Source organism: Dipodomys merriami, unplaced genomic scaffold, assembly GCF_024711535.1.
Source record: "Dipodomys merriami isolate MVZ:Mamm:240054 unplaced genomic scaffold, mDipMer1.0.p SCAF_26, whole genome shotgun sequence".
Taxonomy (NCBI): Eukaryota; Metazoa; Chordata; class Mammalia; order Rodentia; family Heteromyidae; genus Dipodomys; species Dipodomys merriami.
In genome coordinates this window covers 7,278,627-7,301,923 of record NW_027204048.1, presented here as the reverse complement: position 1 = coordinate 7,301,923, position 23,297 = coordinate 7,278,627, and the positions used below count along the sequence as shown (strand labels likewise).

General features: G+C 40.1%; 1 protein-coding gene across 2 annotated transcripts; it reads right to left on the bottom strand.

The window, feature by feature from the left end:
- Positions 1 to 2,939: 2,939 nt before the first annotated feature.
- Positions 2,940 to 22,505, bottom strand: Septin14 (septin 14). Of its 2 annotated transcripts, XM_070035642.1 has the most exons (11): positions 22,443 to 22,505; positions 21,758 to 21,826; positions 18,396 to 18,513; positions 17,151 to 17,346; positions 16,049 to 16,235; positions 13,139 to 13,300; positions 10,661 to 10,757; positions 7,688 to 7,856; positions 6,577 to 6,709; positions 5,377 to 5,514; positions 2,940 to 4,691 (listed from the first exon to the last, which is right to left on the bottom strand). In XM_070035642.1, the coding sequence occupies exons 2-11, from the start codon at positions 21,809 to 21,811 to the stop codon at positions 4,665 to 4,667; spliced, it is 1,281 nt and encodes a 426-aa protein (XP_069891743.1). In that variant the 5' UTR covers positions 21,812 to 21,826; positions 22,443 to 22,505; the 3' UTR covers positions 2,940 to 4,664. The 2 variants fall into 2 exon arrangements, with proteins under 2 accessions (XP_069891743.1, XP_069891742.1); XM_070035641.1 differs by lacking the exon at positions 2,940 to 4,691 and having other exon boundaries at positions 5,276 to 5,514.
- Positions 22,506 to 23,297: the final 792 nt, after the last annotated feature.

The following is a 23,297-nucleotide window of genomic DNA, read 5'->3' as shown; positions in this document are numbered from 1 at the left end:
GGGGGAGGATTGGGTAGAGGAGGGGGGAGGATTGGGGGGGAGGATGGGGTGGGAAGGGGAAACAAAGGAGGAGGCTACAATGCTTGGTAAGAAATGTACTAATTACCTCGTCCATGTAATTGTAACCCCTCTGTACAGTATTTTCACACACAAAAAAAAAATAGATATCAGCAGAGGACACTCAAAGCATGGAGGGAGTCCCTGCAGGGCAGCTCAGATTCCCAAGAAGTGGACGGAGCCTGCTCCATCACTAAGGCCAAGGTGGAATCGGGCTCCCGCTGAGGAATGCAGGCCGGAGCTCTCTACAGACTTAGCCCCAGAGCCAAGGTGGGACATGGCTCGGTCTCAGTCCTGGAAGCCAGTGTGCTTTTGGCACTTGGCAGCAGAGCCATGGTGGCTGGCAGCTCTGTGGCACACTAGCAACTGGTACTTTCTCCATATGGAGCGGCGGAGCCAAGCAGCAAGAAGCCTCCATCTCAGCACTGGGCGCTGTTGGGGTTTAGAGGCTGAACACTGGAACATGACTCCCTCTCAGCCCGAGAGGCTACTGTCTTCAAGTCTGAGCTCTAGTACCTTGGTGGAACCCGTCTCAGCACTCCAGACTGGTTTTTGGGATGCTGGTGCCCAGTGCTAGTGCTCCTCCAACACAGAGAGCCAGAGCTGGTGTTTGAACCAGAGACAGCATGAGAGCCAAAGGCAGAAAGACCTCCAGCTCCTAGCTACTCAGGAGGCTGAGATCTGAAGATCACGGTTCAAAGCCAGCCCAGGCAGGAAAGTCCATGAAATTCTTATCTCCAATAAGCCACCAGAAAACCAGAAGTGGTGTTATAGCTCAAGTGGTAGAGCGCTCACCTTGAGCTGAAGAGCTGAGGGATAGTGCTCAAGCCCAGAGTTCAAGCCCCAAGACCAACAAAAAAAGAAAAGAAAAGAAAAGAAAATGCCCTAAGAACTAATTACAATAATAAATTTGGGCAGCATTTGCAGAGACCAAGGTTCATGTGATTATGTCTTTCGTTCTCATACTCTTGAGTTTTGCATTAAATTTTTATAACGTAAGGTGTATCACATAATATGCTGTTATGCGGGGCTGAGAAGGTGGCTCAGTGGTAGAGCACTTGCCTTGCATGCATGAGGCCCTGGGTTCAGTTCCTCAGCACCACATAAGCAGGAAAAAAAAGCCGGAAGTGGTGCTGTGCCTCAAGTGGTAGAGCGCTAGCCTTGAGCTGAAGAGATAAGGGACAGCACCCAGGCCCAGAGTTCAAGCCCCACAACCGACCAAAAAAAAGAAAAAAGAAAAGAAAAGATCTACATATTGCTTGGCTTTTAGAGCTGTGTTAGCTATCATGACGAAAGCATGGAAAAATGGGCTTCGCCAGGCTGAGTCCAAAAGTCAGTCTGGTTCTTCTCTAGCACCTCACCCCAGGACCCTACTGAGGTGTCTGAAGATAGGGACTTGTGTGGCTTCTCTGAGCCATGGATCCAGCTTTGAGAGATCAGTATTGAACTGAATTAAAGTGGGAATTTCAGGATATCTTAGCCCTAAAACCTGAACATACCACAAAGACAATGCTAGTGTAGGCATTTACTAGTAGTAAACAGCAAGTTTATACTGCACTGGGCAATTGTCAATGAATGAAAGCATTTGTGACTATCAGAATACTGGAGGGAGCAGGATGGACAATTGTTACAGGAATCCAATGTATAAAGTCCAGGTTACTACTGAATACCCTGAAGTGCATGGAACCACTCTCACATTTGATAAAAATGACAAGGCCGCAGAGTTTGAGAGATCTAGCTCTTCATATACAATGTTGAATTATTAAATGGATGGATAGACCAAGTAAAAGGTGGTGTATATTTGCCAAATGTGATGCTTAGGATTTTTCTGATCTTGTGTGTGTGTGTGTGTGTGTGTGTGTGTGTGTGTGTGTGTGTGTGTGTGTGTGTGTGTGTGTGAGAAGGGGGGGAGGGTATTCTGGGGCGTGAATTCAGGTCCTAGGTGCTGTCCCTGTGCTTTTTTGCTAAAGGTTATCACTCTACCATGTGAGACAGAGCTTTACTATAGCTTTTTGGTGGTTAATAGGAGATAAGAGCATCATGGTTTTTCCTGCGCAGTCTGGCTTTGAAGCACTATCCTTACATTTTAGCCTCCTGAGTAACTAGGATTACAGGTATGAGCCACCAGTGCCCAGCTGAATTTTGTGATCTTGAGCAGAGTGAAACCCCAGAGTTTTTCTTAGTTAACACAGGCCATCACAATAAGGGCTAAACATGGCAAGTTAAATTATACCATAACACTCAGCTCTGAATTTATTTCAGCAAATCTCTCATGCATATTTGCTCAATGTTTATTCTATGTCTATTTCAAATATGTCCCATAAACATAAGGCCAAATACCTCATTCAAATGTTTGACTTGTACTATGTAATAGTCCTAATATTTGAACATGCAAAGAAGAGCTCAGTTAACCTATAGGAAAGAAATGGAATCTTGGTGCAAATTGAAGAGTGAGCTGTGAGGCCGGTCCAGTCCTCCTAAGCTCCGGGGGAGACAGTATCATCCATGTGAGTCATGTTTGGATCCACTGAAATCAGACCATGAATGCTTCTTGTTACAAAACAATAGCATAGTTTATTTTAAGGTAAAATGTCCAGCTCTGATAAAACTATGTATTCTGAAACCGGTACCTAAAATGTTTGTTAGCAAATGCAAGAGAGTGATAATTTTCACAAGGTAAATTTTATTGATATTATATATGAAATAACATTTGTGATGACAATTTCAACAATATGAGATTAGAATGAAAGAAAGAAAAGATGTCTTACAGCAATACAACTCAAAACCATGTTGAAAAGCAGTAATAAGCTACATTTCCTTTGAAAGAAAGTTAAGTACTTAATTTCAACTATCTATGTATATAATATAGCTAATGTTTTCATTTATTTATCTAAATATATCCACTATGTGTCAAAGATTGTTCTAGCCCCCAGAATGGATGCACAAATGAGCAAAACAATTGCCCTTTTCTACTAAGAGATTATATATTACATTTTTTTCTCCAAAAATTGTAACATCTGTCAGATGATAAACATCTATGAAGTTAAGGGTAGATTCTCCTCCCTTTCCTCCTACTTTGCATGTAAAATTCATCTGTGAAGTAAAGGCATTATCACTGGACATTAAATTTTTAAGTATGGTAAAGCTATATTGTAATATTCTTAAAATGTTATATTTAAATTGTATGCAGTGATAAGTTCCACAGAACAAAATATCATCCTTGGCCAACAGACACATGAAGAAATGCTCAACCTCCCTAGCCATAAAAGAAATGCAAATCAAAACAACATTGAGATACCACCTCACCCCAGTTAGAATGGCTAAAATCAAGAACTCTAATAACAACAGATGCTGGAGGGGATGTGGACAGAAGGGAACCTTACTGCATTGTTGGTGGGAGTGTAAACTTGTTCAACCACTTTGGAAAGCAGTATGGACTTCACATAGAGCTCCACTTTTGGGCATTTACCCAAATGTTTACAAACAAGACCACACTAAAGCTACCAGCACGACTATGTTTATTGCAGCATTATTTACTATAGCTAAGATATGGAACCAACCCAGATGCCCCTCAGTAGATGAATGGATCAAGAAAATGTGGTATATATACACAATGGAATTCTATGCCTCCATCAGAAAGAATAACATTGCCCCATTTGTTAGGAAATGGAAAGGCTTGGAAAAAATTATATTAAGTGAAGTAAGCCAGGCCCAAAGAAACATATTTCCCATGGTTTCCCTTATTTGCAATATCTAGTATATGTCTGAGTCAAGCAGAAAAGGTCAGATAAGGTGATGTTAGAGAAATGAACCCTAAGATACGTATTCAAATGTTTCTTTTCTTTCATGTGATTGTTTCTAACATTTATAAGATTATTTCTTTGTTGCTATGTACGTCCCTCCTCCACAGTATAACCCCTGCTTTCACTGTATTTGATGTCAGTATAATTTGTGGAGGGGAAGGGGAAAAACAAATTGTTTAAATAAGGATACAGGTGGACCCATTGCAACAATGAGATGTACAAGTCATTATGTCTAAAACGAACTTTACAACTTTGGTGGGGGGGGGTAGGGGAGGCGGGGGGAGGATGGGAAGGGATGGGAAGGGGAAACAGGAGGAGGCTACAATGCTTGATAAGAAATGTACTCATTATCTTGCCCATGTAATTGTAACCCCTCTGTACAGAATTTTCACAATAAAAAAGGGAAAAAAGAACAAAATATCATCTTTTATGAAAAGGAGAAGGTCTCTGTATCATAACCTAGATGTAGCTGGAGTAAACTTCCCTGAGAGGCTGCATTTTAGAAGAATGTGTCACAGAGAAACTCAACCGTATTTAAATAGGAAAACTGGACAAAAGTGTGTGTGTGTGTGTGTGTGTGTGTGTGTGTGTGTGTGTGTGTGTGTGTGTGTGTGTGTGTGTGTGTACTGGAGCTTGAACTCAGGGACTTGGTGCTGTCCCTTACCTTTTTTGCTCAAGGCTAGTGCTCTACCACTTGAACCACAGCTCCTCGTCAAGCTTTTTACAGGTTAATTGGAGATAAGGGTCTGCCCAGGCTGGCTTCGAACCATAATCCTCAGATCTCAGCCTTCTGAGTAGCTAGGATTACAGGCGTGAGCCACCAGCATCCTGCTAAGAAAAGCATTTTAAATGAAGGAAGCTCAGTATGTAAAGTCAAAAAAAAAGTTTTTTAAAAAAATACTCTTACTCTCTATAATTTTGATAATGATTTTAATTATAGCCAAAACTCTGTGAGGCATAATACTGACACCAAAATGCTGCCCATTGCATTCTGTCCCACCCTAAGCTTTTCTAATATGCCAAGGAGTTCTAATCAAAGTTAATGAAAATTATCAAGAAATTGTAACTAACAGAATTTGATGAGGAAAATATGCCTCATATTTCTCTTTTCGTAGCAATGTTTTAGGTGTATGAGCCACAACAAAAGCCCACAGCTTCTACTGAAATGTGAATTTTTAAAGTTATTACTGGAGTCTCACAATGCTAACCATGTATACATCTAACCATGTCTGACTGTAATTCTACATTCTATGCTTTGGTTGGTTATCTTGTAAAATGCTTACTGGTGTCATCTTTGTACTAATCTAGGTCACAGAACATTTTCCTGAGTATTTCACATTCTATTTGAAAAAGATATGCAATATGTAAGCAAATATTAAAAATTAGAACTGCAATGAGAACTAAATGCTATGAAGACAACCCCACAGGTAGAAAGAGAATGGTAGAACCCTACAACAGAGATAATGGTAAGAAATGGTTATTTCTTACGATCTCTGTCCTTCCTCATATTGGTCACCTGGGAGTATGGCGTTTCAGAAGCAGCTTTCATTTTACAAAAACTTATGATTTCTTCCTCCAATTTCGATCTCTCTTCTTCGAGTTTCATTATTTCTTCTTGTTGAACCTTTTTAAGGTGCTCAAACTTGTCCTGCAGCTGTAAAAAGAAAAAAAAAGTGCAGATGTGATCTCAAAGAAGATGCTTGTCTTTCTTTAAAAATGTCAGTCTGGCTGGGCACTGTTGGCTCAAGTCTGTAATCCTAGCTACCCAGGAAGCTGAGATCTGAGGATCACTGTTCAAAGCCAGCCAGCCCAGGCCAGGAAAGTCCATGAGATTCTTTTTTTTTTTTCTTTTTTTAAGTCCATGAGATTCTTTCTCCAATAAACTACCAGAAAACCAGAAGTGGTGCTGTGGCTCAAGTTGTAGAGAGTTTGCTTTGAGCTAAAAAGCTGAGGGACAATGCCCAGGCCCAGAGTTAAAGACCCACAACCAACCAAAAAAAATCAGCTGGCTGGGCACTGGTGGCTGACATCTGTAATCCTAGCTACTCAGGAAGCTGAGATCTACTGATCATGATCATGATTAGAAGCCAACCCCAGGCAAGAAAGTCTGTGAGACTCTAATCTCCAATGAAACACCAAAAAAGCCAGAACTACAGCTGTAGCTCAAGTGGTAGAGCACTAGCCTTGAAGCTCAGGAATAGCACTCAGGTCTTGATCAAGCTTCCCCCCAACATACACACACACACACACACACAGAGAGAGAGAGAGAGAGAGGGAGAGAGAGAGAGAGAGAGAGAGAGAGAGCGAGAGAGAGAGAGAGAGAGAGAGAGAGAGAGAGAGAAAGGTGTGCTTTCTCAACAGTTTTTTCCACAAAAATCTCTTCCTATACAGTTTACCACATTGGAGGCAGGCAAGGCAGCCAAATAAAGACAACTAGTGCTAACCAGCTCCTCCACAAAGAGCCAAAGCAAGAACAAGCCAACAATAGAGGAGCCTTGTAGTATCCAGAAACCCAGGAACAAAATATCCCCACCTGCCCTCCAGCTCCAGGCCAGGACAGAGGGGTAGCACAGTCTCTGCAATATCTATCTACCAGTGCAGATAATAGCAAGCCTCTCTGGGAAAAAAAAGTTGCACAGCCATTGCAAATGCACAAACTCAACAGCAGACTGAGCTCCAGGGGGTGGCACAATGCAAACTCACAAACAGAACTTGCCTCCCTCTCAGCGTCCTTGAACGCCGTCTCCTTCTCCTTCACGCGTTGCATGAACCTCTGCTTCAACTCCTCCTCTTCCCGCTGGCACTGATTCTGGAACTCTTGTCTTTTGAACTCATAGGTCTCTTGAAAACTAAAAAGGAAATGTCATTACTCTCCTGTTAAAATGCTAGTCCAAATCACATATAGTCTGTGTGTGTTTGTGTGCTAGGTCCTAAAAATGACAGCAGCTGATATTCTGCTACATGGACAAACACAAAGTAGAAATTGCTATACCATGGAATGTAAAAATTCGGGCCCAATAAATAAAATCAATATATGTATGTCTACATAAAATAAGAATTTTGAAACATTTATATCAGAGACTTTTTGGTTCCAAACACTGTCCATTATAACATACTTGTTCACATCTTTGGGCAATAAAATTCAAAACGACCTTGTAGGGATGACATTGCTTTTTTAACATTTTAAATCAGCAAAGCATATTTTAAAGTATTGTTTACTTAAGAGCGTTCAATTGGGCTCTGTTCAAAGAACATATGTAGTGCTTCACATGCCTTCCATACCGCCACTACTCTTCTTCAGCACTTCCTGCACCACCACCACCACCACCACCACCCACCCTCTTGAGCACAGCAACCACACTTCCTCCCCTACCTCCACCACCCCTCTCCAGCACAGCGCCCACACTTCCTCCACCTGACTTCAGAGACATTGCACTTCTGCTTTGAAACACTTCCCTCCTCCAAACTCTTCAATATCCTTTGCTAAGGCTTGGTTATTTTCCCCAACCCTCTGTTGTTGTTTTTGTTGTTGTTGTTGCTGCTGTTGTTGTTGTTGTTATAAGTACAAATATCCACACAAATAATATTTTTATCTTAGTCACACATTTCCATTTGTGTCTGCACTGGAGACACACTTCGGCATATAAATGAGCTCTTTCATTATGCTACTCCTATCATCTCAATCCAAGTCTGAAGATGATTTTTAAAATTAGGCTGGATCAAGATGAGAAAAGTACAATCATTTCCATTCACAAACCATTGCACCATGTGGGTTTTGGCGTTTTCTAACTCATCTATTTAGGTGTGGTAGCAGATTCTAAACTCACCTAACTGGCTTGTTGTCGGGGCCCACATCTGTGAAGCCCATTGTCTTCAATTTGCGGTACCTATAACATTCATAGTGATAGCTATGGGTCTTCTCTTTCAGGTCTTCCATGTTGGTACAAAGAAGCACATCCCGGAGCTTAACGAAGTCGCAGTGATTTTCATTTTCCACTAGTCAAAGAAATAAAACCACCACAAGTACATGAATTACTGGAACTCAGCAAACATTCTTGAGTAAATTAATGGATGATACACATGTTTTATATTAAGTAGTTAGACAAAGGGTTTAATTCAACATATCAATTTATGATTATAATGCATCTTGATCAGTGTCACCCTTCCCTCACTCTCTCTTCTCTCATCGACCTCAACCCCACCCATCCCCTCAAGTTGCCTGGTTTATTGGTACACTGAGTATTGTGAGTGTATTCACCCACCATTCCTTTCTCCATTTATCTGCACCTCCCCCCCGTGATGTTAAACAATTAAAACAATAAACAGCTATAATTCTTTGAACTACATGACCTATAATATTAGTAATACTGAAAAAAGTTAAAGGACATTTTGCTCTAAATGTACTATACTAGAATACATAGGAAGGGCTGGGTAGGTGGCTCAGTGGTAGAGTGTTTGCCTTGCATGCCTGAGGCCTTGGGTTCGATTCCTCAGCACCACATAAGCAAAAAGAAAAAAGCCGGAAGTGGTGCTGTGGCTCAAGTGGTAGAGCGCTAGCCTTGAGCTGAAGAGCTGAGGGACAGTGCCCAGGCCCAGAGTACAAGGCCCCACGACCGGACCCAAAAAAAAAAAATAGAATACATAAGAAATAGTGAAAAATAAATTATTTTAGTAAATACAATGAATTTCCTTCAAGTTATATTAGTGTTCTGTAATGATTCTTGAAATCTCCCACAGCCAAGAGACTATATAATGTAGCTTCACTAAACTAAATATTTTTTAAATAAATTCATCTGAATGGGTCTCACTGGCTCACTCCAATCCTAGCTACTCAGGAGTCTGAGATCCTGAGGATCAATGCTCAAAGCCATTCTGAAAGACTCCATTACGACCAGCAAAAGCCCTGCTGAAGAAGTGGCTTAAATGGTAAGGTGCCAATCCAAGCAAGGAAGCAAGCCTAAAAAGCTCAAGACACTGAGTTCAAACCCCAGCATCATCAACAGCAAATACTTACTTATTTACATACATACATACATACAAACATACATACATTCTTCTAACAAAACTACTTTAGAACTATGCAACCTTTAATTATTGAATTCTAATATTTAAGCTGGGATATATAGATAGATATAGATTCAAATATTTGTTTCTTTTCTTAATATTTTTATTGTTATTATAAAGGTAATATACAGCTTGGTGCCAGTGGCTCACACCTATAATCCTAGTTACTCAGGAAGTTGAGCTCTAAGGACTATAGTTCAAAGTCAGCCTGAGCAGGAAAGTCCGTGAGACTCTTATTCCAATTAATAACAAAAAAGCCAGAAATACCACTGTGGTTCAAGTGGTAGAGCACCAGCCTTGAGTAAAAGGAGCTCAGGGACAGCACCCAGGCCCTGAATTCAAGCCTTATGATCAACAAAAATACATATATTACATACATACATACATACATACATACATACATACATACATACATACATACATACATACATACATACATACATGTGAGGGGCACAGAGGAGTTACCATTTCATAAATAAGTCAGGTAATGAACACATTTCTTTTGGACAATGTTACCTCTTCTTTACCTCTCTCCCAGTTTTTCCCTCTTGTCCCCACCCACAAGTTGTAGAGTTCACAGTATTTAGTAAATCCCACTGCTATATTTGTTCAACCTTTGTCCCTCCATTTCTGTGCCCCCACTTGTCCTCTTAAAGACAGGTAAATGAACAAAAGAAGGCAGAAAAGAAAAGAATGCCAGGCCAACAGCTCACACCTATTGTCCTAGCTACTCAGGATCTGAGATCTGAGGATCGTGGTTTGAAGCCAGAACAAGCAGTAAAGTCCATGAAACTCTCATCTCCAGTTAACCACAAAAAGCCAGAAGTGAAGCTATGGCTCAAGTGGTACAGCACTAGCCTTGAGCACAAAAGCTCAAGGACAGTGCCCAAGCCCAGACTTCAAGCCCTAGGTCTGGCAAAAAAGAAAAGAAAAGAAAGAAAAAGAAAAAAGTAAAACAAACAAATGAAAAAAATTCTTATTTCCATTTCCTAGAGTTCATTTTTGATACATATTATTTTATATGATCAGAGGCACATAGGCATTGTGCCTGTGTGTTCCTTCCCTAAAAGTATCCTCCTTTGGACTCACTGTGTGTGAATGCCTAGAGTCCCCAAATTTTTATTTCTCTATGGTGAAAGTTCTCAGATCTTTTTTTCAAACTTTTTGAGATGTTTAGTACATTCCATCTGTCTGCAGTCAGCATTCTGTACAACTTAGGAGCTTCTTACAACCCTTTCCCCACCCCACCCACTATCCTTGGCCTCCAGTAAACACCATCCAAAAGTCCAGGGTTTGGGATTCCATGTAGAAGTGAGATCATATGATGCTTGCTGTCTGTGCCTGACTTGCTCCACTCAGCAGAATGAGCTCCCATTTCATCCAGGTTGCCACAAATAATTAATTCCTCATTTTACTTTATCAACTTTATGTTAAGCTTGGATTGGGCATTTACTGTGTGCATGTGTGTGTACTTAATTTATTTCTTCACTCATATTCAATACTTGTACAAACTAATATATTTCACTGTGACGTCTACATCTACGTATGAACCATGCATTGATCAATCTGTCCTCTCTTCCACCCTTCCTCACACTCCTCATTAATAACTATTAGCTTACAGCTTACCAAGAATTACCAATACTAGTTCAAATGGAAAAGCTTCTTGAGACTACACAGGCATATAATGTGTATTTGGTGTAATCATTACAGAGCATGCTCCCTCTCATCATACTTGCCTTGCAAAACTCCCCAAGGGTAATGACGACCTCTGACCATCCTCTTCCCGACTTTCACCTCCTCCATGCTGCCCACCACAGCAAAAGGCAACAGGGCCTAGAAATAGAAAGAATATAAACTGAGTTCCTTAAATAATATGGATTAGTTGTCATTCTTTTTCTTGTTATAAAAATGACACAGGTAAAAATATCATGATATATGGTATAACCCCTGTTTTCACTATATTTAATTCTGGTGCCCTGCATCTTGTATATACACTTTTCTAATTTGGAGAGGGGAGGGGAAAAAAACAAAATGCTTAAATAGGTTGACCCATTGCAACAATGAGATATACATGAACTATGTTGAAAACGAACTTTACAACTTGTGGGGGGAGGGAGGAAGGAGTTGGGGAAGTAGGGAGGAAAGGGATGGTAGGGGAAAAACAAAGGAAGAGGTAACAATGCTCAATAAGAAATGTACTCATTACCTTACTCATGTAACTGTAACCCCTCTGTACACTATTTCTACAATAAAAAAACATATTTAAAAAATAATATCATGGGGGGGCTGGGAAGGTGGCTCAGTGGGAGAGCGCTTGCCTTACATACATGAGGCCCTGGGTTCGATTCCTCAGCACCATATAAGCAGAAAAAAAAGCCAGAAGTGGCGCTGTGGCTCAAGTAGTAGAGTGTTAGCCTTGAGCTGAAGAGCTGAGGAACAGCACCCAGGCTCAGAGCTCAGGCCACAAACGGACCAAAAAATAATAATAATAATATCATGATATATTTAATCAAGTAAGGGATCTACCCTGAATGTGATTTTAATACTTCACAGAACCTCTGTGCTAGTTGATTTTTGCATGGATCAGTTCCAGGATGTAAACACAAAGAGTGTCTACTTAGTATTGCCTAAAATATAAATTTATCAATAAAGGGGAAATGCTAAGGTTTAAGTTTTGGCATTATGTCAAATGCCAGAATAACATTTATTTATTAGTTGCTCAAGAAGAAAATTATTCTATATTAGGATTCCCTATAGTTCAGCTTCTAGAAATACAATGTAGGAGAGGCCAAAATACTCATGATATGACATAAAGAAGATTTATTTTTGCCAGTCTGGGGGCTTGAACTCAGGGCCTAGACACTGTCCCTGAGCTTCTTTTACTCAAGGCTACCACTCTACCACTTGAGCCATAGCACCACTTCTGACTTTCTGTTTATGTGATACTGAGGAATCAAACCCAGGGCTTCATGCATGCTAGGCAAGCACACTACCACTAAGCCACATTCCCAGCCCATAAAGAAGATTTTTAATAAAGAAAATATATTACTCAGTTTCTCAACTAATAAATGTATTTGGTTTTAAGTATGTTAATATATGAAATAAGAGAAGAAAATGGAATTAACATTTATCAATTACCTATTATATTCTAGATGCAATGTCAGGAGTACATAAGTACCCACCAATCAATGAATGGATAAAGGTAATGTGTGTGTGTGTGTGTGTGTGTGTGTGTGTGTGTGTGTGTGTGTGTGTGTGTGTAGATATATAGATAGAGATGCATACCAAGGAGTATTTCTTAGCCATAAAAAAAAACTAAAATTATGTCATTTGCAGAACAATAGCTGGACCTAGAAGTCATCCTGTTAAGAAAGATAAACCATGCCTCAAAAGCCAAATATCACTTGCTTTTGCTTATTTCCAGAGTCTAGACCTAAAATGAGGATGGTGATAATAATAGTGAATAAAGGGGGAGCTCACTGGGGAAACAGCATGAGGTGAAGGGGAAAGGAGAAGATTCTGTGATGAGATTTCTTTTACAGAAATATTTGCTAATTTGATAGCCAAGCACCAGTGTCTTACACCTGTAATCCTAGCTACTCAGAAGGCTGAGATCTGAGGAACACGGTTCAAAGCCAACCCGGGCAAGGAAAGTCTGGGTGACTCTTATCTCCAAGAAACCACCATAAAACTGTAAGTGGCACTGTGGCTCAAGTGGTAGAATGCCTGCCTTGAGCTGAAGAGCTGAGGGAAAGTGCCCAAGCCCAGAGTTCAAGGCCCACGACTGACCAAAAAAAAGAAAAAGAAAAAGAAAAAGAAATATTTGCTAATTTGAGTTTAAATGTTTACCTATACTTTTTCCTGCTTCTACAGAATGAAGAAAATGTTCTTAAACTGATTGCCAAGGTGACTGTGATGTATTAAAAGTGAATAAATTATATACTTTAAATAAGTGAAGCTTTTGGTATGTGAATTCAATCTAAAGAAATCTGTTTTTGATTAACTGATTCTTGGAAAACATTTTTAAAAATTATTTCCTTACAGTGGACTTTGGGAGGAAAAATACATTGTTTCCTATAGTGGTCTTTGGAGGGGGAGTGGGGGAATACGTTGTTTCCTGCCTGTTTGTCAGATACAGGGGACAAACACAAATAGTGCAGTAGAACTCATATATCATTAGCCACTTCTGTTAATACCCCAGGTTAGGCGCTTACACTTGTTGAGGTGTTTGCTTGAGCGGCTGCGTCATCGTCTTCCAGGAACTGATATAATTGGACGCCACTGCTGTTCAATTCATGCATTATCCTACTCTTAAACTTCTGCAAATCACTTTTAGAAATTGTGTCGGCCTTGGCAATCAACGGTATAATGTTGACCTATAAAGAAAGAAAACACATGGGGCTGGGAAGGTGGCTCAGTGGTAGAGAGCTTGCCTTGCATGCATGAAGCCCTGGGTTCAATTCCTCAGCACCACATAAGCAGAAAAAGCTGGAAGTGGTGCTGTAGCTCAAGTGGTTGAGCGCTAGCCTTGAGCTGAAGAGCTGTGGGGCAACGCCCAGGCCCAGAGTTCAGGCCCATGACTGACAAAAAAAAAAAAGAAAGAAAGAAAGCACACAGAATCTCACCGTGAAGGGCTTATTGTTCACCCTATATTTTGCAGTTTAAGTCATATTGCCTTTGGAAATAAATATGTATAGCTACTTAGTGATGGTTAAGCCTTATTTACAGAATTGTTAGTACAAAATCAACATTCCCTTAGAAGATTGATCTTTACCAGAATTCACATTTAGAAGTCTCAATCTTGTACTTCTAAAAATCTCACATTTCTAACACATTTAGAGTTAGAAAAGTTTAAGGAGTGGGATTTGAAGTTAACTATTTGTCTAACTGCCATTTTTTATTATTATCTTTAGTTATAAAAGTCAGAACAAGCTGGGTGCCAGTGGCTCACACCTGTAATCCTAGTTACTCAGAAGGTTGAGATCTGAGGATCGAGGTTCAAAGCCAGCTTTGGCAGGAAAAGTCCATGAAACTCTTATCTCCAATAAACCACTCAGAAAACTGGAAGTGGCACTAGGGCTCAAGAGTTGAAGAGCTCAGGGACAACACCCAGGCCCAGAGTTCAAGCCCCACAACCAACAAAAAAAAAAACAAAAAGAAAAAGAAAATAACAATATGAAAACATAAAGAGTATACTATATTACTGTTAGACTATCTAATTAGATCATAGCTACAGATGTTAAAAAATCAGTATTATTGTGGGAATAAATAAATATCAGATTTGGGGAATTGCTCTTTAGATTTCCCAAAACACACTTTTTAAATCCTTACAAAAATCCAAAATATTATAATATAGATATTTAAAGTTCAATGTACACAAATGTAATTTCAGTATATACAAGTAGAAACTTCCACAGTAAATAAGCAGATCTTCTAAAGTAGATTCAAACTTAGGTAAATTTTTGGAATGTCTTGCTCTAGTGATCATGAATGATTCACAGTAAGAAGTAGGAGCTTTCCATGTCCTGCATGTCATACCTGAGGTGGAAATGTGCTTCCTTGGGCTGGGAAGGTGGCTCAGTGGTAGAGCACTTGCCTTGCATGCCTGAGGCCCTGGGTTTGATTCCTCAGCACCACATAAGCAAAAAGAAAAAAGCTGGAAGTGGTGCTGTGGCTCAAGTGGTAGAGCGCTAGCCTTGAGCTGAGGAGCTGAGGGACAGCGCCCAGGTCCAGAGTTCAGGCCCCATGACCGGACCCAAAAAAAAAAGAAAGAAAGAAAGAAATGCGCTTCCTGTAAAGACAGCTTAATACTCAGGAACACTTCAACAGATGGCCATAAGATTAAGATAAACCAAGCTGGGTGCCAGTGGCTCACACACTAGGTGGCTGAGATCTGAAGCTCGCAATTCAAAGCCAGCCTGGGCAGAAAAGTCCATGAGGCCCTTATTTCCAATAAACTTCTCAAAGAAAGCTGGAAGTGGTGCTGTGGCTCCAGTGGCAGAGTGCTAGCCTTGAGCATAAAGAGGCTTAGGGATAGCACCTCTGAGTTCAAGCCCCAGGACCAGCCACAATTTTTTTAATTAAAAAAAAGAAAAAAAAATTGTGCCCCTGACTACAGAATAAATGATTAATCAAGCACTTAATCTTGGAGAGAGAATTTCAGGGAAGAAATATCCTTAACCCTGTCTAGTGCCCTTATCCTCACAGACTAGTGTTTATCCAGTTCTCCCACGCCAAGATCTAGCCTTTACAAGACTTTGCCACAAAGAGGTTGTCCATTTGTTTAGTCTGAGATACGCAGCCTATTAAAAGGAAGTCCCCATAGTTCCCAAGCTTTTGTTAAAGGAGTTTTCACATAGCAGATAGTAGCTGCCTGCCTGTTCCTGTGTCTCGAGTCAGCTCTGGTAGGACTTGTAGCCAGAGTCAGAAAAGCCGCATGGTTCACACCATGCAGAGATTCATGGTATTATCTTTACCCTACAACCCTCATAAAATTAATGCCCATACTACATGCAATGAAGCTTGAACTGAATTAGCATTTAATCGAAGAAAAATTAATTAAGTTCTATTTTAGTTGTGCTTAACAGCATCTCCCTTAGCGGACAGGTTTAATTCTTTATTAAATTTGTCTAGAAAGTAACCTGAGGTTGAGTCCTATCCAGGGTCCATGGTCCCTCCTCCAAGCTCCTCTGTTGAAACTCTCACTAACCCCCTCCATCTGGTGTTGTAGGTAGAGTCTATAAGGAGGTAATTAAGTCAACATGAGGCCATCACTGTGATGATCAACCCAGATCAGTGTCCTTAAGGAGACACAGAGAAAGCCCCAGTGTGAGGAGGCGAGGAGGCAGCCATCCGGCAGACAGAAAAAAAAGTCTGTTGACATCCTGAGCGTCCAGCCTGGACTTCTAGCCTATTGGACTACAAGAAAATGATTTTTTTTTAATTTTTGTTATGTGGCATTTTGTTATGGAAATACTAGGAAATTCAAACAATTGCTGTCAAGATTAAAAGGAAAAAATTGAAATACGTATACAAATTACAAGCGTAGCAGATGCTTTTATAATAGATTATCATCTCAAAACACATATTAAGTCTTGTAAAGCTGGCAGATTTGCTAAACATACCTTACTGTCAATGCTCTTCATGGTTAACAGATCAAGGGTCTTTAGAGAATGTCCAGTGGGTGAAATGAAGTATAGGCACACGTGGACTCGAGAATCATGATACTCAAAGAAGGAACGCTTAATCTTCAGTTCTTCTTGAAGATAGGCCTCAAATTGAGCATCAATGTACTCAACCACTGGTAGGTAGCTAAAATTATGTTTTAAAATAGCATAACAGATTAACAACATACAAATCTGTTTTTCAACATTTAATAAGAATTAATATATATGTATACTAAACAGTTTCTCACATTGGCTTAAAAAAAAAAAACTAGGCAAGCTGGGTGCCAGTGGCTAATGCCTATAATCATAACTACTCAGGAGGCTGAGATCTGAGGATCTCAGTTCAAAGCCAGCCCAAGCAGGAAAGTCCATGGGACTCTTATCTCCAATTAACCACCAGAAAACCAGAAATGGTGCTGAGGTTCAAAGTAGTAAAGCAATAGTCTTGAAGAGCTCAGGAATAGCACCCAGCCCCTGAGCAGCCCCAGGTCCAGCACAAAAAAAAAAAAAAAGTAGGAATCTAAAAACATTTCTTGGCCGGGAATGTGGCTTAGCAGTAGAGGGCTTGCCTAGCATGAATGAAGCCCTGGGTTCAATTCCTTAGTACCACATAAACAGAAAAAGCTAAGTAGCACTGTGGCTCAAGTGGTAAGTGCTAGCCTTGAGCCAAAAGAAGGTCAGGGACAGTGTCCAGGCCCTGAGTTCAAGCCCCAGGACTGGCCCAAAAAATGCGTATTTCTTTGCCTCCATTTATTTTCCTCTACCACAGAGAGTGTAAATCTGATATAGGAACTACTAATTTTCCTTATAATATCATAAGAAGAAAAGAAAATAAGCTAAAGCTACTAGAAACTACATAAATAACTTTTTGTTGTAATTTGCTCATTTTAAATCTTGTAAGAAAATCAAACAGCTGGGCATGTAAAGGCATCAATTTAATAAGAACATTACTTGATGAGGAAAGAATTAAAATCTAGAAGGAAACATGCAATCATCTTGGAAGGACATTGCTATTTAGTCTAGGAAAAGAAGTAAATTCCTTGAAACATGAGATACCCACCTGGCCTCTTTGTTTATTTGGTCCCCAAACCCCACAGTTTTCACCACAGTCAGCTTCAGGTGCACATTGCTTTCCTGGAGCTCATATATCTTCACTTTAAGTCCAACAGTGGAGTGGAAATGTGAGGACTTGCTGTCTTTCAGATTAGTGTTAAACAATGTATTTATGAGTGTTGTTTTTCCAATTCCAGTTTCCCCTGTCATGAACAGAGAGATCGTCATAAGATCATGGGTTATGGGCTGGAAGGTGGCTCAGTGGTAGAGCGCTTGCCTTGCATGCATGAGGCCCTGGGTTTGATTCCTCAGCACCACATGAGCAAAAAGAAAAAAGCCAGAAGTGGTGCTGTGGCTCAAGTGGTAGAGCACTAGCCTTGAGCTGAAAAGCTAAGGGACTGTGCCCGGGCTCAGAGTTCAAGCCCCACAACCGATACATACACACAAACACATACACACACATAGAAGTACAAAGTTTCAAGTAAATAAGACAAATAAGTTTGGGGATCATGAACATCTCAAGGAGACTACAGTTAACAATAAAGTGTGTGATTCCAAATGATTTCAAGATTGTAAAACAGGGTGGTGGGAGGAGATGTGTGAATGAAAAAGGAAACAGGACAAATATCTGAGAACACGCAATGCAGAGGAAGTGAGAAGTGTAAGAGAAGCCTGGGAGAGGGAGGATCGGAGGTTATAAGGGAGAATGATGGAAGGGGTGAATGCAAACAGGAAGTACATGTATGACTGTAACCCCTTAAACAGCCTTTTCAAGTTCAGAACAAAACTAATTTAATTTAAAAACTAAGAGAATGAATTTCAAATGTCTCAGTACAAAAAAAAAAAAAGAGGTAAATGGAGCTATAAGCATGCTGATCAAGGATTAAATCATTTGACATTGTATACAAATACCAAACCTCACATTTTACTCTATAAGTGTATACAGTAATAATTAGTCAATTGAAAACCATACAACTTCAAGCAAATAAATAAAAGACCTGAAACTTACATGCTAATGACTGCCACCCCAGTCATTAATACAGTATAGAAAGAAAATAAACACTAAGCTATGTAAGATTTTGAAGAACTCTGAAGTTTTCAAGTAAGAATGTTACAATAATATGGATGAAGAGATGGAAATCTGTACAAACATAAAAAATGGTTTTGAATTCATCTTACCAATATCAAGCTGCAATATCAAGTAGGAACAGAGCAGGAGAAAAGTAAACACACAGGGTTGTTTGGCACTTACCCACACACAGAATGTTAAAAGAGAACCCTCGCTGCAGAGACCTGTTCACCAGCTGGTAGGGAAAACACTCAAACCCAAAATGGCCAATAGTGCTCAAGCACCTGACGTTTTCATTTGGCTTAAATAAAAGAATGAGAAAAAGGAAAGCGTTTTAATTGCAACATAAAACAAGCTCATTTTGAATGGACAAAACAACACTATGAAAATAAATTAGGAGGGGCTGGGAAGGTGGCTCAGTGGTAGAGCGCTTGCCTTGCATGCATGAGGCCCTGGGTTCGATTCCTCAGCACCACATAAGAAAAAAGCCAGAAGTGGTGCTGTGGCTCAAGTGGTAGAGTGCTAGCCTTGAGCTGAAGAGCTGAGGGCCAGCGCCCAGGCCCAGAGTTCAGGCCCCATGACCGGACCCAAAAAAAAAGAAAAGAAAAGAAAAGAAAAGAAAAGAAATTAGGATACAAGTGTATTGAATAAATGTGTTTTTAAAAAGTCTGTGCCAGGCTCACGCCTGTAATCCTAGCTACTCAGGAGGCTGAGATCTGAGGATCACAGCTCAAAGCCAGCCCTGGCAGGCAACTCTGAGACTCTTTTTTTTTTTTTTTTTTTGGTGGGTTTATTGGAGACAAGAGTCTCACGGTCTTTCCTGCCCAGGCTGGCTTTGAACTGCAATCCTCAGATCTCAGCCTCCTGAGTAGCTAGGATTACCGGCGTGAGCCACCAGCGCCCCACTAAATCTGAGACTCTTATCTCCAGTTAACTACCAGAAAACTGGAAGTGGCACTGCGGCTCAAGTGGTAGAGCCCTTGCCTTGAGCTGAAGAGCTGAGGGACAGTGCCCAGGCCTGGAGTTCAAACCCCACAACCAACAACAACAACAAAAAATATGTATGCAGACACACAAATGTTGCTCTCATTATTACAAATAAATTCAATCTATCTCCAATCAAAAAAAATGTATTTAAAAATGGTAAATAAAGAAATGCCACAGGGCTAGGAAGGTGGCTCAGTGGTAGAGTGCTTGCCTTGTATGCATGAGGCCCTGAGTTTGATCCCTCAGTACCACATAAGCAGAAAAACCTCCACATAAGCAGAAAAACCTGGAAGTAGTGCTGTGGCTCAGTGGTACGGTGCTTGCCTTGTATGCATGAGGCCCTGGGTTTGATTCCTCAGTACCACATAAGCAGAAAAACCTGGAAGTAGTGCTGTGGCTCAGGGGTAGGGTGATAGCCTTGAGCTGAAGAGCTGATTCCACAGCACCACTTCCAGTTTTCTGGTAGTTAATTGGAGATAAGATTATCAAGGATGTTCCTGCCCAGGCTGGCTTTGAACCACAATCCTCAGATCTCAGCCCCCTGAGTAGCTAGGATTATGGGTGTGAACCACCAGTCCCCAGCCCCAAAATATTTTTATCCTTCTCAATATCTTCCATACAACAGTATGACCCTAATAACTCACATTACCAGCAACACCACTTGAGCCACAGCGCCACTTCTGGCTTTATTCTTTTTGCTTATGTGGTGCTGAGGAATTGAACCCAGGGCCTCATGCATGCAAGGCAAGCGCTCTACCACTGAGCCACCTTCCCAGCCCCGAGAGCTCCCTTTTCTACACATCCTTCACTAGCATTTGTTTTTTAACTTTTTTTTTTTTGTCAGTCGTGGGGCTTGAACTCTGGGCCTAGGCTCTGTCCCTCAGTTCTTCAGCTCAAGGCAAGCACTCTACCACTTGAGCTACAGTGCCACTTGCAGTTTTCTGGTGGTTTATTGGAGATAAGAGTCTCACAGACTTTCCTGCCCAGGCTGGCTTTGAACTGTGATCCCCAGATCTCAGCCTCCTGAGTACCTAGGATTACAGGTGTGAGCCACCAATGCTTAGCTTTGCTTTTTAACTTTTTTATAACAACCATTCTAACCAGAGTGAGGTAATAAATTCATTCCCTTTCCATTTGCTTTTTCCTATGACTGGTGATGTTAAGCATTGCCTTGATAGGTATTTTATCAGAATATATTAATTGTATAAAGTAGTAGGTTTCATTATGACATGTCATACATGTATATAAGACACTTTTATCATATTTATTGACCACTTGTATTTCTTATTTTGATTAGTATCTGCTCTGTTTATTTGCACTTTTTTGAGGGGGGTCGGGGCAGTCCTGGGGCTTGAACTCAGGCCCTGAGCCTCTTTATGCTCAAGGTTAGAGCTCTACTACGTGAACCACAGAACCCCTTCTGGCTTTTTCTAGGTGGTTTGTTGGAGATAAGAGTCTCATGGACTTTTCTACCCGGACTGGCTTTGAACCACAATCCTCAGATCTCAGTCTCCTGAGTAGCTAGGTCACCGGCACCCAGTTTATTTCCCCATTTTTTTTATTTGACTAGTTTAGTATTGTTTTGTTTCTTTTTTAGGGTATTATATACTCCACCACATTGCATTTTGTTATATTGCTCAGCTATAGATCTTCTATTCAGAAATTGGACACTATATCTTCATTAACTTCATAATTTCCTGCTCTTTCCCTATCTTAGGCATAGATGAAAAGGGCTTCATTGTTATAAATTTAAATATGTGCTTATATACATTTTAGTTATGTATAAAGCACTTAAAATCATAGCTTCCATGAATATAACTTCTGATGATAAAATCTTGTTATGTAAAAAAAAAAATCCTACACACACACTATCTAAAAAATGTTTTCTTATTTGGGAAATTTTCTATGCACAATAATTGTAAAAACTAAATAAATAAATCTTAAGTAAACCTAACTACACAGGAGACTGACATCTGCAGTTCAAAGCCAGCCCAGACAGGAAAGGCTGTGAAACTCTTATTTCCAATTAACCACGAAACTACCAGAAGTGGTGCCATGGCTCAAAGTGATAAAGCCCTAACCTTGAGCAAAAGGGCTCAGGGACAGCGCCCAGGCCCTGAGTTCAAGCTCTGCCCCCCAAAAAAAATCTTAACTATTACAATGTTCCTGACAACTGGTTCTCCCTAGTGTTCAATGTCTGCAACTGCCAACCTTACACAGTCAAAATTGCTATTAAAACACAGGTTCTAAAAACTACACTTGCGTATTATGGCAATATAAAGAATGAAATGATAATAAAATTAGTATGAAATAGCAACATCTACTTAAATATGAAAAAGGCTTATTGACTTCAAATATAGATTTCTACTGCCCCTAAATTTATCAAAATCTCTAAAAAACAGCTACGTGGCTGAAATATACAGAAAGACTATACCATCAACAGGGTTTAATCGGAACTCATAAAGAGAACAAGAAAAAATGGTTTATTCAAAACATCCATTTTAAACAATCCTAGTGAAATATAAAATATACAGATCTATTTGAAAGATATACTTAACTTTTTCTTCATCACTAGATTTTTGTGAAGGCACATTCTTTGTTTTTTCTGCCATGGTAAGTCAAAAGGGCTGAAATAGAGAGAGAAGACTCTTTCAAATGTAATTGAAAAGGTTATATCCCTCACACATACTTGAGATCAATAAGGAAGTCTAACATAGACATTATCACAAGTTTCAGCTTTTCAGTCACACCACTGACCAGTTTTAAGTTGTAGCTGTTTTATGAGACAATCTTCTATGAAAAACATTACATACTACACAACACATACTACAGAGTAATACATTTTACCATAAATACATCAACAGCAACCTTTAAAGAATGGTATATTTCCCTTTCAAATCAAGAGGGCAAGGATCATTCTTTCTTTTAAAAAAACTCCTCATGAGAAAGAGATACCAAGTTTTACCTTAAAATGTAAGACAACCATAAGAAAGCTGTTCATGTAATTATTTAAATTTTCAGAATCACTTACCAGGGAGACTGGGAAATACTGGGAAAATGGGTTTACAACATTCTGAACAAGCTTCTTAGGAAATGAACAGTTCATGTTTGCAAAGCACCATTAACACACCCAGTGTTATACTGGGGGATCATAGACTTTACTCCTACAGAAGCTATAATACACATGAACTACTTCATTGCCATATACCATGAAAAATCCAAGCTGGGGAATTGTAAACTTACTTGCTCAGAGTTCAGCTACGCAGCACCCACAGGTCTGAACTGACCCTGTAGCTGATGTTCTTCCCACTATCTGCAAATGAAGATTCACTGTATTTGCAACAGTTGGGATTTGGGAGGAGGAGGAGGAGAGAAGGGCGAGCTGTGCCGATGTCTATGCAAGCCTCCCAGAGCAGGCCAGGTCTCCCGCGCTTCCCCCCCCCCCCGCCCCCACTTTGGGGTATCTCACAAAGATACAAAGAAAATAAAGTCTGCTTCTTTTAAAGAAAGTATTATACATACGCTAAAAGCAAACCAGAGTGGAGAATGGCTCTGTTCAGTGGCTCCTTCATTTGATCTATCCTGAGGATTATTCCACTTCATTTTTTCACTTCATTATTTCACTTCATTTTTCCTTGATGATATTTCTAATATGGTGCTCCATTCTGTAGTATGGTTTCATATGGTATCTATAAATATAGTATAGTATCTATAAATATTTACTACTTACTTAACACAAAACACACTCTGGGCATTGCAGTCCTTAATTGCAATCAACAATAAACACCAATAATAGAGTTTGCTTCTTTTTTTTTTTTTAATCAGTCATGGGGCTTGAACTCTGGGAACTCTGGGACTGGGCACCGTCCCTGAGCTCTTCAACTCAAGTCAAGTGCTCTACCACTTGAGCCACAGCACCACTTCTGGTTTCCTGGTGGTTACTTGGAGATAAGATTCTCACAGAAGTTCTTGCCCTGGGTGGCTTTGAACCTCGATCCTCAGATCTCAATCTCCAGAGTAGCTAGGATTACAGACATGAGCCACTGGTGACTAGCTGTTTCTTAATCTCTTATACTTACTTTCTCTCAGAATTTGAAG